This window comes from Hypoxylon fragiforme (genome assembly GCF_022984875.1).
Source record: "Hypoxylon fragiforme strain CBS 206.31 chromosome Unknown GGS25scaffold_1, whole genome shotgun sequence".
NCBI lineage: Eukaryota > Fungi > Ascomycota > Sordariomycetes > Xylariales > Hypoxylaceae > Hypoxylon > Hypoxylon fragiforme.
In genome coordinates, this window is record NW_026054756.1 from 2,575,787 (window position 1) to 2,589,456 (window position 13,670).

Below are 13,670 nucleotides of genomic sequence, written 5' to 3' on the forward strand. Positions count from 1 at the left end.
ATGGAGCTTGAGGGCATATGTGTCTAACCTACATATGTAACAATGCAGTGTATTGTATGTAGCATAACCAATGATAAGAGCGGAACTCCTGCAAGCCGATCCACATGTATGTAATTATAGTACATATTAACTAGTACCTAGTAGTTAGTTACCTAGTAGTCGCGTTCAAGGTTCATACTAATAACTTAGGTTACATAACTACACTACCCTAACCTACATGTACCTAACCTACCTAACCTAGGTACACACCATACCTACCTACCTACCTATACTATGTACTACTACATGCATACAAACTTCTAGTCCCTCTACATTTCTCTGCTATCTACTATTACAACACATTCCTCTACATACAGATGCGACACTTCACAGTCAAGTCGCCCCAAGGGACAAAACAACCCTTCAACACGCACGAGGTCCAACTTGATGCAACCTTCCGACCATGATTCACCGTTTGGGGGTGGATCGCTCCCTGCATCCCCCATAGCCGCCGCTTCGAGCTTGAAGATTCAGAAGTCCCGCCACACTCTTAACCATGTTTCAACTTTACCACTCTTCCAACCCGACGCCGCCCTTCCCTACCGCCGTTCTCACCCCTCCGCTGCCTCCCTCTACGCTTCTACCTTGTCCCCTCCTGGCTCTCGCTCCCAGTCGCCCATCGGCCGCCCAGCCTCGCGAGTAGCAACCGCTTCCGTCTTTGGCACCCGTACCAATAATGCTCTGTCTCTCGTCTCCCCCGCTGCCGAAAACCCCGGCGATCCCCTTCGCCTCATCCTCGGCGCTTTTGTACCACATGTTGCCGTCTACACATCCCAAGACACCGACATCTTACTGAAGGAGAAGGGCTTTGAACGCGGTTTGTGGGAGCTGCTTCGGCCTTTCGGGGAGCGGGTCCAAGGCAAAGTCATAATACGAGATAGCAACGGTTCTAGTCGAACGTATGAGGATTACTCGATACATTTTACACGGCTGGGGGCGGGAATTGTACATCCAGAACCATTAACAGCTGCCTTGAAGGCCCCTCAGTTCCCAGGAACACATGGTGTCTTGGAAACCCCCACCGAATCTGGATTAGGGAGTGCCCAGTCAGGACGAGGAATTGCCCTGTCGGACGTTGAGGCCGTTGTGGACCGTCATCTAAGCTACGCCGAACAGTCTTTCTTTACTTTGCCGCAGAGTCCTACTAATCATGGTCTCGACCTCGATGCCCCATCACCGTATTATGCCTTGTATTTACGTAGACTACTCTCGGGCTTACCATTGACACCGCACGAGACATTCGCCCATCCAGCTGCCTGCGTTGTCGCTATCAGTTCCCGGAACCAGACTCCAATCGACACCCTTCGGCAACTATATAACGAGTCTAGCACTGGTGACAAACGACTACCCAACTGGGTTAATGGCGAGTTTCTAAGATACTACGTCTTGGTACACGAGGAAGAGAGAGACGATATCACAAGGTCCATGTCGCTCTTTGACCAGATGAAGCGAAATTTCGGTCTCCACTGCCACTTACTCCGTATCAGGGGAACACAAAGTGTCGCTACCGACGACGACAGCATCCCCCTTCCACGGAGCGACTGGATGTCGGCTTCGGAAGAGCTGGTTGATATTCAAAGAAGCGAGGACCAAGAAGACTTCGAGGATCCCACTAGATACATATTCGAATCAGATGCGACTGCTATACGTACCTTCATCCGCGAGATGGTGACACAGTCAATAATACCGACAATGGAGCGGCACGTATCGCTGTGGAACGACCAGGTAGCCTCTCGAAGAAGAGGATTAGCTGGCCGCTTCGTTGGTCAATTTAAACGCTGGGGCTTTGGCAGCAGTTCCAGACCGTCGTTGTCGGGACAGAGCTCTGGGAGTAACTATGATTCTCTTGGATTCTATCGCCAGGACACTCCCGAGGCTATCATGAGGAAACTAGCGGACTATGCTTTTATGTTGCGAGATTGGAAACTGGCTCATTCAACATATGAGATCCTCCGGGGCGATTTCAATAATGACAAGGCTTGGAGATATCATGCTGGGGCGAACGAGATGGCCGCCATTAGTCTCCTTCTCATGCCTCAAAATCTGTCAGCCAAATCCAGGGTAGAAATGGTAGATACTGCGTTTGACTCGGCATTCTACTCGTACATTACACGCTGCAGTGAGCCATACGGCGCAATGCGGTGTCTTACTCTCGGCTTGGAGCTCTTGCGCCTGCGCGGTGGTTCAAGTATCGACGACGCGGCAAAGTGGGGAACACGATTATTGGAAAGCAAGATTTTAGGCCCCGTAGGAGATGCTTTGATTAAAGAGCGACTCGCAGTTTGCTATGCATCCAAGCAAGGCCTAGGAACGCTTCTTTGGGGTGCTAGACGTCGAAAGTCGGCGCTATGGAGTGTACTTGGCGCCGAAGCATGGCTAGAACAAGCCAAATACATTCAAGCGCAGCGCTGCCTCAACGAAGCTCGCAAAATGTACTCAGAACTCCCGAGCGGCTACGGCATTGATAAATTCAGCTATGCTAGTATATTGATGCTTAGTATTGGTAATAAGCTTAACCACAACCTCGAAGCAGGCGAGGACGAGGATGACATGGCCTCAGATGATCAAGACGAAGCTATCGACGAGGAGAGTGAGGCTCTTGATGTCAGGGGGCGACGTATCAGCACAATGGGGTTACCGGGGGGTACTGCAGGCGCAAGCTTAGAGACGGCACCGCTGAAAGCGCAACTGGACGCTTCGGAAGAGGGAAAGGAAAAACAGGATACAGGTGAGGCCAAGGATGATTTTGGTTAGATGTAACAACATAGCACGGCACGGTACGGCATGACATGGTATATGTCAGAGACGTTGTTTGTCTGTTTCGGGCATCGCCTATGTCCATCGTGTATGAGGGTCAACAAGTACTGGGGGCTTAGTTTAGGTAGGCAGAGCGGTAAACTACTAGGTATGGGGAATGATTAACTATCTCATGTAATGCAACACCGAATTTTCTTGCTTTTCGGAGTTGATTTGCAAGCCATGAATAAGTTGGCGCTGCTCTGTGTAGTGGGCTCTCGGTAATACTAGATGCCCATCTGTTGGAGGGACATCGGGGTAGCGAGGATAGGAGTCGTAGCGTTCGGCAGGTATATTATTTGGCTTACTGAAGTTTGTTAAATAGGTCGACTTGAACAATCTTTACCACTACTAGGACCACTACTAGGTAGGTAGGTATGTACTCAGTTGCTCTGGATTCAAGACTAATAGATGTGTCTTAGTACCTAAATAATCTCCGTATCCTGTTAGCCAGCAGTGTGAGAAGTCGTCTTTATGAATTCATTAATACCTACCCAAGGAATCTTTCTGGAAAATAGAGTAGGAGGAGGTGATATATCGTATAATTGTCTTAATTATGGCACATTACTTCTGATTTGGGGTTTGCGTGGCTCCAATATGGTGGCATTCGCATTCCCTATACGGCTTAGCCAAGAGAAGACGAGGACTGTTGGTACACGGTTTATGCGGCCTTGAGAATACTCCTACCCAAGACAGGGGTATTAGTATATGTGATTGGAGTATACAGCATCTGCAAAGAGTGCCGCTCATCCTTTCTGAATAACCCCTGTGTTTCACGGTGATCGATGAGGCTGTGAATGCTCAGTTGACCGCAGCGGTTCGCATTAATATTATTGCCTACGAGGCATTCTCTATAAGCTATAAACCTTACCGACTCATTCCGTGGAACTATCTCCGTCAGAAAGATTATAATCTATCAAAATAATTACACTGATTTATATTCGGGTGCATCAACCTACTTAACAATGGCGGGTGATGCAGCAACGTCGGCTGAGCCTGACTCCGACAGCAGTTGGTCGACTTCATCTACCTTATCTGGTGGTATACGAACTCCATCGTGTAGTAGTCTTTCCTTTTCCGTGCCAGCCACACCCCAGGCAACAAGCGAGCGACGTGCAATATCAGCCAATGCCATAAGCTCTTTTTTCAACTCGACTACTGCCACCCCATCCGGGGGTGCACGCTTGTCCAACGTATCCTCACCATCTGAGAGTCAGTCGGGTGGCCAGCAGCACGAGCCATTCACCATGACAGCTGCTGGCCCATCCAACGCTGAAGACATCCGACCCTCAATTGAGCGTCGCTCCGAAAGTATATTCTCGGAGGCTGTGAGGAATCTCACTTCACGCACCGTCCCGCCTTCACTCTCCTTCACGCCTCCTCCCAACGATAACCCCACTAAAAGCCAGGAGAGAGCCAAGAGTACCGGTCCGGCAAGTCCTAGTAGTGATGATAACATGAGTACCTTAGGCGACCGTATGCAGGAACTACAGCTATTCACTCCAGAGCCAAGCCTGAACTTAACCTCGCTGCGCCATGCTATACGGGACATTTCGATAGACAACGGCGGCGTGAGCAGTCGTTCAACTCCAGCCGTAGAACTAACCCCCCCACGGACGTCAGAGTCTACGGCGCTGGGGCGGAGACGGCGCAGTTCCCGCAGTAACATAGAGACTTACACGGTTGAGAGCGAGGAGCCTCCAAACGATAGGTTCTACGAGTCGGCCTTCCAGAACGCATTATCTACAACAAGGGCGTATATGTCCTTGTTAGCCAAGACGCTTGGCAGCAGCAGCTTACATCATGGCGTAGACTCGACCATGCGACAGCTCTTTGAGCAGGCAGAGCGGTTGTCTCAGTTCCAGTGCCCCTCAAGCCGTACTGTGGGGTTTGTGGGAGATTCGGGTGTCGGTAGGTTTATATATACCTATGTAGTATCTACCTGGGTGGCTACTAAGTACCCAACATGGCGATAAGGGGTGCCTGTCGAATATATGCTGATGTCCTTCTTAATCAGGCAAAAGTAGTCTCCTCAACTCACTATTAGATCGTCGCGATCTAGCTCGGGCTGTAAGAAAGACAAAAAAAAAAGGCCATTAAAGTTGTAAGCAAGTGCAAGATGAACTGACCCGTTGGCTGTACAGAGTAACAAGGGGGCAGCGTGCACATGCGTTGCGACCGAGTACCACTACCACGACAGCCCCAACTACGTCACCGAAGTCGAGCTCTTCACCATGGACGAGCTCTTCGACCAGATAACCGAGCACGTACGCTCATACCGCCACTTCCACCTGCACCAAGACCCCAGCGACCGCCAGGAAACGGAGGATTTCGAAGAGAAGGCCAACCTCGCCCGAGACTCGTTTCGCGCCATGTTTCGCCGGCACCGAGTGGATGCCAGTGTTCTTCTTACTCCGCCGGAGCCCAGAGTCCTGAGCACGTTGAAAGCTTGGGCGAGAGAAGCTGCGCCGTTGAGTATGAACCGGCGCGAGGTTTGGTCTACCCCTGCGGAATGCTCTGCTGCGTTGACGCGGCTCACTTCCGACGATGATTCTGAGGGCACTTCGGCTGATCAGGCACCCATCTGGCCTTATATTAAGAAGATCAAGTACGAAGTCTTTTCTATATAAATGATATATCGGTTTCTTGCGACCGAGATATGAATGCTGACCTTATCAGGGTACATCTAAACGCCCACATCCTCAGCAAGGGCCTCATCTTAGTCGATCTTCCCGGTAAGTCGTTACGCGTTCATTCATTTAGGACTAGAACCCGGTGAACAAACTAACGCTGTCAATGAAAGGTCTTCGGGATTTGAACTCTGCTCGGCGCCATATAACTGAACGATACCTCCTTAGATGTGATGAGATATTCGCCGTCTGTAACGAAGGACGAGCAACTACTGAGTGCGTACCCATATTTCCGTCTTTCAGGGGCTTGCTTACCTATCTTCCAAATGACACATAAACGTGCCTACATATTCCAAGATGAAAGTCTCTCGAACCCTAGTCTGGAGACCACCTAACATGGGCGTATAAATAGTAAAGATGTAGTACTGGTGCTGACAATATTTACAGCGAGGGCGTGAAGAAAATATTCGAATTAGCCATGAACGCAAGGCTAACCAACGTCGGTATCATCTGTACCAAGTCAGATGTAAGCCAAGCTAACCTACCTACCTAACTCTTCGACAATAAACGTGCTAACCCCAAGTTTCAAGGACGTAAAACCCGACGAAGCCAAGAAAGACTGGAAAGGCCAAAAGGCAGTCACGATCCAAAAGATGATGGACGCTGTCGCCACAGCCGCGCGAGAAGTTGACAACATCAGGCAGGAGTTATGCGAGTTGGATGAGATTGAGGAGGACGGCGAGATTGAATTGACCGAGGAGGAAAAGGATGAACAAGTGCGACTGAACCGTAGGCTGAGGAAGGCTGAGTACGTTTGACTTCAAGTTGGCATTTTGCATTATCCCCATGAGAAGCTATGCTAATCACAGTTGCTCACAGGGACTGCTTGGATGACTGGTCGTTCCAGTAAGTACTGACCTACCCAGCACCTCTCCACGCCGTCCCTTTTCTCTCCACCTCCTCCTCCTCATCCCGTTGGCCCTCTAACACTTACCCACCCCTCCCCTCCCCAGGCTAAAACGCTACATAATGAACCTCCGCAACGACGACGTCTCGCGGCGCCTCCACTCCCAATACCACGACAAGCTCCCCCCTCCCCACGGGAACCTCAGCGTCTTCTGCGTCAGCAACCCGCTATACTGGGCGTACCGCCACACCGCCCTATCCAAAGCGCTGCCCCGCATCCAGCTGAGCGGGATCGCGCAGGTGCGCGCGCACTGCATGGGCATCGTGTCGGAGAGCCAGTACCGCGCGGCGACGGACTACATGCGCGGCGACATCCCCGCGCTGCTCGGCGAGGTCGCGCTCTGGGTGCAGTCGGGGTCCGGGTCGACGAGCGCGGAGCGGAAGCGGGCGATGCGGGAGGCGGTCGACGCGCTGGAGAGGAGGCTGAGGCGTGTATGAGAACTTCCAGGCCGCGTCTTCCCAGTATCGCTAATCGTGGTATGCTAGGAACTAACCGGAAACGCTGCCGAGGTCAACGAGGTCGAAGCTTTGTTCAAGCGGGAGTTCCGCGATAGGATATATCAGAGGCATCGTATGTATATTGTCAGATGAAATACCTAGGATGCATGCTAGTGTAGGTATACTAAAAGCCCTTATCAATATATAGAGCATCGCATCGTGGCCTGGAGCACAGCTGCTGCAGATGCTTGTCATGAGTGGCATGGTGTAAGCACCCCCTCTTACCCCTATAATACCTATTAGGCAGGTATCTACTCAAAGGTCATCTTATGCTAACAACTTATTCCTTCTCTACCTACTTAGTGGGCTCACCGTAAGTCATCCTAGGCAAGGAGATTCAATGTTATCTTCGTAAAAAAAAAAAAAAAAAACAAATCATACTGACGAATACCTAAAGAGACATACTCCGCGTTTTGCCGCAAGTACGGCACATATTGCACGAAAGCAGCCGGGTACCACAACTGGAACGAAGAGATAGTGCAAACCATGAGCGCAGACCTGCGCGTTCCGTGGCGAATCTTCCGAGTGTATCTTAAACGCGAGAATGAGAAGTTGACGGATCACATCACCGACGTGATGAATGATTGCTTGGAGTTTTTAGGTATGCGTATAGGGCGCAAGAAAAAAAAAAGGGGGGGGGGGGAATATGTCAAAGAGCTCGTCGACTAACAGCATCGCAGACGAAGAGTTACCAGAACTACCAGACTCCTCCTCCGACTGGGCCACGACGCTCAACGAAACCCTGTCGTCTCGCAAGCGCCTCCTAGTCGTGGATATCGAGGCGCTCTACGAAGCATTTAAGAAAGACCTCGAGTGAGCATACCTAGGTACACAGGGAACACTGAGTATTCTGTTTGAGCTAACAACTTCCATAGCACGCTCGGAACAGACGCTCTCTCCAACATACGTACCTCTTTCATCGGGAAGGCGATGGAGGACGCGTACCGAGCCAGTATCTACGAATCTGGTAAGTTTTTTTCTCTTTTTATATAGAAAAGAAAAGCCCCATACCAACCCCCTCCCCATAGGCACCGGCAGCGACGCCCGGCGCAAAGCGCACATCGGGCGCGCCGTGCGTCGGGAAACCCTCTTCCCGGACCTCCTCAAAGAATTCCGCAAAGATTTCAACACCCTCGCGACAAAACTACAACGAAACATCCAGAGGGTCGTGCAAGCGCACCTGCAGCACATCCGGGCGACGCTGGACTTGGTGCGGAACGAGAACGTGGCGTTGGAGAGCGAGAGCGACCCGGAGTTCCGGGCGCGGGTGGCAAAGGGGGTGGCGGCGGTGAGGAGGGCGATGGAGAGTATTTGGGAGGATCTTGATGTTGCCGAAGAAGAAGAAGAAGAAGAAGAAGAAGAAGATGGTGATGGTGATGATGAAAGGTAGGGATGAGTGAATGTGGAGGTGTATTATGTACCTACCTAGGTAGGTAGGAGGTACCTATCAATAGAAATTTCACTCACCCCAAAAAGGGGGTCATCTCGCACGCACGTTTGCAGTTCTCCGCACAACGACAAAATTGTTTCCTGACACTTGATTCTAGTATTTAAATAGACAAGTTATGCACTGTACTAGCTATACTCGCCCCCTTGAGCTTTCGACTTAGGTAATTTTTACTTCGATCTCAATAACTGTCGAGTCCAGGAAAGTCACGCATCTGGCCTGGAAAGTTGCATCAAGTATAGGTCGGCCCGAGCTTAGTCGAATGATTGCCGTAGGACGTGTACTCATGAACTTGTAGATATATTCGGCTCGTAGCTGGGGATCCATGCTTCTGAGATAGTTCATCACATCCACGGCTGTGCAATTGTGAATATCATGGTAGTAAGAAGGTCCCTGGAGCAGGGAAACCACTTCTGATAGAGATACCAACGCGTGGTGTACGCCAATTTGGTCAGACTTCTGGCCCCAGATTGCGAAGAAGGCCGAGGATTCGCTTTCAAAAGCAACGATATATCTCGAAGCCGGCGGTAGCGTATACGCCTCGCGGTCAATCCATTGCGGAATCGAGTCCACAATGCTGTATTGTGAGCTTTCGGTCTCGGGCTGACAGAATTGTATAATTCGTGAGCGTGCATGTAAGAACATATTTATGTCAAGGGGGCCCGGGTCGAGTAGATCTTCCACAATGTTTATATTCATCTTCTGGGCTTGTTTTAAGTCTATGGAAACTGGGAGAAGTGAGCTGAGAGGAATCATGTGAGATTAATAGCTCTTCTTACCTCCATCAAGTGGAACACTCCCAAACCCTCCATTAGCGATGCAAATCAAGCGACCGGGAGGTTCAATCTTGTAGACAAGTCCTACTCCGCGTCGACGAAACAATGTTCCGTTGTAAGATAATTTTTCCAATATTATCGCAGGTCTAGACTTTAGGTCGGTACCAACGACGCAGTCTAGAATTGCAGCATGCAAGTTTGCTGCCGCCCAAAGTCTGTTGGCATCGGTATGGGAAGGAAGAGGACAGAGGACTATTGTCAAGGCCAATCTGCTCGCTGTTATTTCGATCCTTTCTGCTTCTGAATTGACTGCTTTCAGTACAGATGTGCGAGTTCGTTGTATATTGTATAACGGTGGTTTGAACTGCGCATAAACCAGCTGAAAATCTTGGGGGTGATGAGCTAGGAATGTACTATGCTCGTTACGGAGGCTGATGTGATCACACCATGCTAGAATGGATTGGTCATATGAGCGCTTTATAATTTCCTCTTGAAGTCGACGAAAGGCCTCCAAGCCTTCCCCGTATATCAATGTCATGTTAATTCCAAATAGTCCTAGGAGACAGTACGCCACGTCTTCTTCTCGGGTAGTAACCCTTTCGGAAGCCCAGACCATCTTTTGAGCGACGCAAAAGCGTCGAAGTATGGTATGGAGAGATTCAACTTGGCAACCACACGTCGTGCAGAATTCGTTCTTCTTGAGCATGTGCGTTTCCCAGGGCCCTCCGTTGAGAAGGTGGCCGCGTGTGAGGACATCTAAATCGATCCCAGTCTGACTCGAAATTTCAGCAGCAAGTCCAAAGCGATCACCAAGAAATTCCCAATTTTTGTTGTAGAAGCGGACGTCATCTGGAGCAATGAGTTCTTGTAACGTCCAACCTCTGGTAAACCATTTACTTGAACGTAGGTCGGACAGTTCTTGAACATCTTGTAGGAATGCGTAGCAGACGCCAGCAAGTTCATACCACTTGAACATGGAGTTGATAGATTCAGAAAGCTCTGCGCTGCTGCTCTTGTCTATACAACAGGTATCGATCCAAATGTACTCATATCCATCTATAGCGGCCTGGTGACAGCTACGCTTAACCTTCTCAAGTCCTTTCTTGCGCAACTCCTTAGATTTCTAGGACCCAGAAGAAGTGAGCGGAGCGGAGCATATGGCATATACTTAGAAGAATGAAGCGGGAGTGCTTTGTCTAATACCTGGTAATTATGTATGTCTTCGAACAAGAATTCGTCTTCGTCCCAAGTATGAGAAAGGATAGCATACTTGGGTTTCTCAGCACTGGTAAAGGTGTGAAGAAGTAAGGAGGAAGTATTTAAAAGTCGCATCCTTACCTACCTATGTACATAGTACTAGGCCAGCTTGGTTATGTATATATGAGTCTAGATCAACACCGACGATGAAGAGATGGAAAAACAAAAAGTAAGTAACCTAGAAACATTGAAGAGAAGCACCAGCTGGCTGACTGCAATGGTTCTTCCTGATGAGCCTATAAGGAGGTACATATCTGGCACTCAGTATCCACATCCAGGCTGATAGGATGATATATATGCATTATCTAACATTCATCCTTTCAATGCCGATTCTAATTACCGTTGGTACTAGAGGTATATAATAGAGTGAAGTTTATTGAAGAAAATCAATATCAATGATGGAATTGAAGAAAGTTGTTGAAATGAAGAAAGTTGAATCTAATTAGATGAGTGCGAAACCGTGAACGAACTTACCTACTAGATATGTATATCGTACTAACTATATGGTATACTTCGGCTTGACATGCAGCTAAAAGTATATGAGCCAAGGCCATACAACTGACCGCCAAAAAGTTTAGGAAATTCTGCCGCTCTTTCTCCATATTCTTTCCCGATTTTCTTTTCGCAATCCTCGCAACTTTTAATATACGCCATCGACAACCCTCTTTCACATTCAGCCACCATGGCAGATAGCGGCATGCTTATGAACTTTGATATCGGTGAAGCTGCACCCTTGAAAAAGCAGGTTAAGTTCACCGGTGGTCGTTGGAGAGATCGTGTTCATGCACAACGAAGCGCCAGGAGGAATCGAGATGAATCTGCGAGCGCAACCAATGCCACCCCACCATCAAACGATCAAAGTCATGACTTTGATGATGAGAGACCGACGAAAAGACTAAAGACATTTGGTGACACCAATGGTCAATCGGACTATTCTAGAAGACAGGAAACATCTGGTAATAGCAACAAACCTGGTGGCATTACCTCGAGACTCTTTACGTCCAACCCGACCCCGCGAACTGTTTTCGAGGATCCTGTAGAAGAGTCTGAGCCTACAAAGCCATCCAATGCCCCCTTGTCTGAAGAAGCTGAGAACTTCCTTGCCCTCGGACTATCCCGGCGCATTGCTCAGCATCTATCATCCAAGCTTGAATTAAAGGCCCCCACGTCTATACAAAAGAACACTATTCCCCAGTTGGTGAAAACCGATAGCGATGCCTTCTTACAAGCTCAAACGGGATCAGGAAAAACCTTGGCCTATCTCTTGCCTATCGTGCAACGCATCGTTTCCTTGAGTCAAGATGAGGCCGGCGCAAACACGGGAATACGGATACATCGTGATTCTGGTCTATTTGCTGTCATATTAGCCCCGACGAGAGAATTATGCAAGCAAATCGCTACCGTGCTGGAGAAACTCTTGCGTTGTGCACCTTGGATTGTCAGTACTACAGTGATGGGAGGAGAGAGTAAGAAATCTGAAAAGGCACGTTTGAGGAAGGGCGTCAACATATTGATTGCTACCCCTGGCCGGCTTGCTGATCACCTCGACAACACTAAAATCCTTGATATTGGCACCGCGAGATGGTTAATCCTTGATGAAGGCGATAGACTAATGGAAATGGGATTCGAAGATGAATTAAAGAGCATTGTTGGCAAGATTCGCTCAGAGAAGCTGAAAGAGAGGAATAAGGAGGGCGTCGATTTAAGCACTTTACCACAACGGCGCGTCACTGTTCTCTGTTCAGCGACGATGAAAATGAACGTACAAAAGCTGGGAGAGATCAGCTTGGAAGATGCCATCCATGTTACGGCTTCTCAATTAGAAAAAGAGGATGACGCGGCAGTTGAGTTGAACGATGCCGTTTTTACTGCCCCGTCCCAACTCAAGCAGACTTACCTCGTCATCCCAGCTAAACTAAGACTGGTGACGTTGATAGCACTTCTCAAATCAGCCTTTTCCCGCAAGGGCTCGGTCATGAAAGCCATTGTTTTCATCTCTTGCGCCGATTCTGTCAACTTTCACTTCGACTTACTCCGCTCTTCCACCTCCCAACCCTCTACGTCCGACGACACGAAAGATACAGTTGCCGATGCTGCTTACATTACATCACCAGCAAATCCGGACATCACTCTTCTGAAGCTTCACGGATCTCTCCAGCAATCAGTCCGTACAGCTACCCTCGCCGCTTTCCACGCTTCCACAACCCCCTCCGTGCTCATCACTACCGACATTGCGTCCCGTGGTCTCGATGTCCCCGCGGTCGATCTTGTAATCGAGTACGACCCCGCCTTCAGTGTCGACGACCACGTTCATCGCATTGGACGAACCGCACGAGCAGGCCGAGCTGGCAAGGCGGCACTCTTCCTCCAGCCAGGGTGCGAGGAAGGATACATCGACCTCCTAAAATCCACCACGCCCGTCGCATCTCAATCCTACGAGTCTACCCTACAGAAGGGATTTCTGACGCCTATCGCGCTGCCTAAACCCAGCAAGACTGCCGAGCAGGCAATGCTCCTATCCGAACGACAGACGCCCAACTCCCGCGCCGAGGCCCTTCAAATACACCTCGAGCAGCGCCTCCTCGCGTCCGAGAAAGAGAAGGAAAACTCCCACCCCAGCTCCAAGCTCCTCGACGCAGCCCGCCAGGCCTTCCGCTCCCACATCCGCGCCTACGCCACCCACGTCCGCGACGAGCGCGTCTACTTCGACATCACCCAGCTGCACCTCGGGCACACCGCCAAGAGCTTCGCTCTCCGTGAGGCCCCCGGTGGTATTGGTGGCGGGCCCTCGAGGAGGACGTTCAAGCCAGGCCAGAATCACGGCAAGGGACAGAAGAGGAAGAGCGGCGACGGAGACGACGGGAATGGTAATGCTAGAGGAGGAGGAGGAGGAGGTGATGGTGATGCGGGCACTGTGGATGATGGCGCGGCGCGTAGGATGAGGATGAAGATGAAGGAGGTCATGAGCGCGGCTGGGGAGTTTAATATTGGCTGAGGTCTATCCTAGTACAGTACACAGGCGAATGTTGGCAGGTTTGGCTTGGCTTGGCTTCGTTGGGCGTTTAAAAAAAATAGCATCATGGCGTGTAGTACGTATGTATGTATGTATGTATGTGTATTGCTTCAAGTATACACCTACACCTATACCTATACCTATACTGCCTTTATATGCCTATGAAGAAGACATGGGAATAACCGTCTAACTACCTAATACTCTAAACCAAAATTTTCTTGAAAGATTGATACCCAATGATTCCATAT

At 49.7% G+C, this 13,670-nt stretch overlaps 4 protein-coding genes across 4 annotated transcripts; 3 read left to right on the forward strand and 1 right to left on the reverse strand.

The window, feature by feature from the left end:
* Positions 1-140: 140 nt before the first annotated feature.
* On the forward strand, positions 141-3,238 carry GGS25DRAFT_470713 (uncharacterized protein). Its single transcript, XM_049259274.1, has one exon. The coding sequence runs from the start codon at positions 427-429 to the stop codon at positions 2,791-2,793; it is 2,367 nt and encodes a 788-aa protein (XP_049121541.1). The 5' UTR covers positions 141-426; the 3' UTR covers positions 2,794-3,238.
* Positions 3,239-3,569: 331 nt separating this feature from the next.
* GGS25DRAFT_470732 (uncharacterized protein) lies at positions 3,570-8,294 on the forward strand. The gene is made up of 14 exons (XM_049259275.1): positions 3,570-4,746; positions 4,853-4,905; positions 4,980-5,443; positions 5,515-5,570; positions 5,639-5,741; positions 5,913-5,991; positions 6,056-6,273; positions 6,345-6,371; positions 6,479-6,863; positions 6,918-7,002; positions 7,078-7,136; positions 7,233-7,242; positions 7,327-7,742; positions 7,805-8,294. Exons 1-13 carry the CDS (start codon positions 3,801-3,803, stop codon positions 7,596-7,598), a joined length of 2,757 nt encoding a protein of 918 aa, XP_049121542.1. The 5' UTR covers positions 3,570-3,800; the 3' UTR covers positions 7,599-7,742; positions 7,805-8,294.
* Positions 8,295-8,470: 176 nt separating this feature from the next.
* GGS25DRAFT_39394 (HET-domain-containing protein) lies at positions 8,471-10,860 on the reverse strand. The gene is made up of 3 exons (XM_049258362.1): positions 10,356-10,860; positions 9,156-10,275; positions 8,471-9,104 (listed from the first exon to the last, which is right to left on the reverse strand). Exons 1-3 carry the CDS (start codon positions 10,482-10,484, stop codon positions 8,536-8,538), a joined length of 1,818 nt encoding a protein of 605 aa, XP_049121543.1. The 5' UTR covers positions 10,485-10,860; the 3' UTR covers positions 8,471-8,535.
* A 157-nt stretch (positions 10,861-11,017) lies between these two features.
* Positions 11,018-13,635, forward strand: GGS25DRAFT_470768 (DEAD-domain-containing protein). The gene has a single exon (XM_049259276.1). The coding sequence runs from the start codon at positions 11,092-11,094 to the stop codon at positions 13,402-13,404; it is 2,313 nt and encodes a 770-aa protein (XP_049121544.1). The 5' UTR covers positions 11,018-11,091; the 3' UTR covers positions 13,405-13,635.
* Positions 13,636-13,670: the final 35 nt, after the last annotated feature.

Coding starts and splice junctions, on each gene's coding strand:
- GGS25DRAFT_470713 (XM_049259274.1), top strand. CDS start 427: ATGCAACCTTCCGACCATGATTCACCGTTTGGGGGTGGATCGCTCCCT.
- GGS25DRAFT_470732 (XM_049259275.1), top strand. CDS start 3,801: ATGGCGGGTGATGCAGCAACGTCGGCTGAGCCTGACTCCGACAGCAGT. Junction 4,906..4,979: donor GTCGCGATCTAGCTCGGGCT/GTAAGAAAGACA, acceptor TTGGCTGTACAG/AGTAACAAGGGGGCAGCGTG. Junction 7,003..7,077: donor TAGGATATATCAGAGGCATC/GTATGTATATTG, acceptor ATCAATATATAG/AGCATCGCATCGTGGCCTGG.
- GGS25DRAFT_470768 (XM_049259276.1), top strand. CDS start 11,092: ATGGCAGATAGCGGCATGCTTATGAACTTTGATATCGGTGAAGCTGCA.
- GGS25DRAFT_39394 (XM_049258362.1), bottom strand. CDS start 10,484: ATGCGACTTTTAAATACTTCCTCCTTACTTCTTCACACCTTTACCAGT. Junction 10,276..10,355: donor AAGACATACATAATTACCAG/GTATTAGACAAA, acceptor TCTGGGTCCTAG/AAATCTAAGGAGTTGCGCAA. Junction 9,105..9,155: donor GAGTGTTCCACTTGATGGAG/GTAAGAAGAGCT, acceptor CACTTCTCCCAG/TTTCCATAGACTTAAAACAA.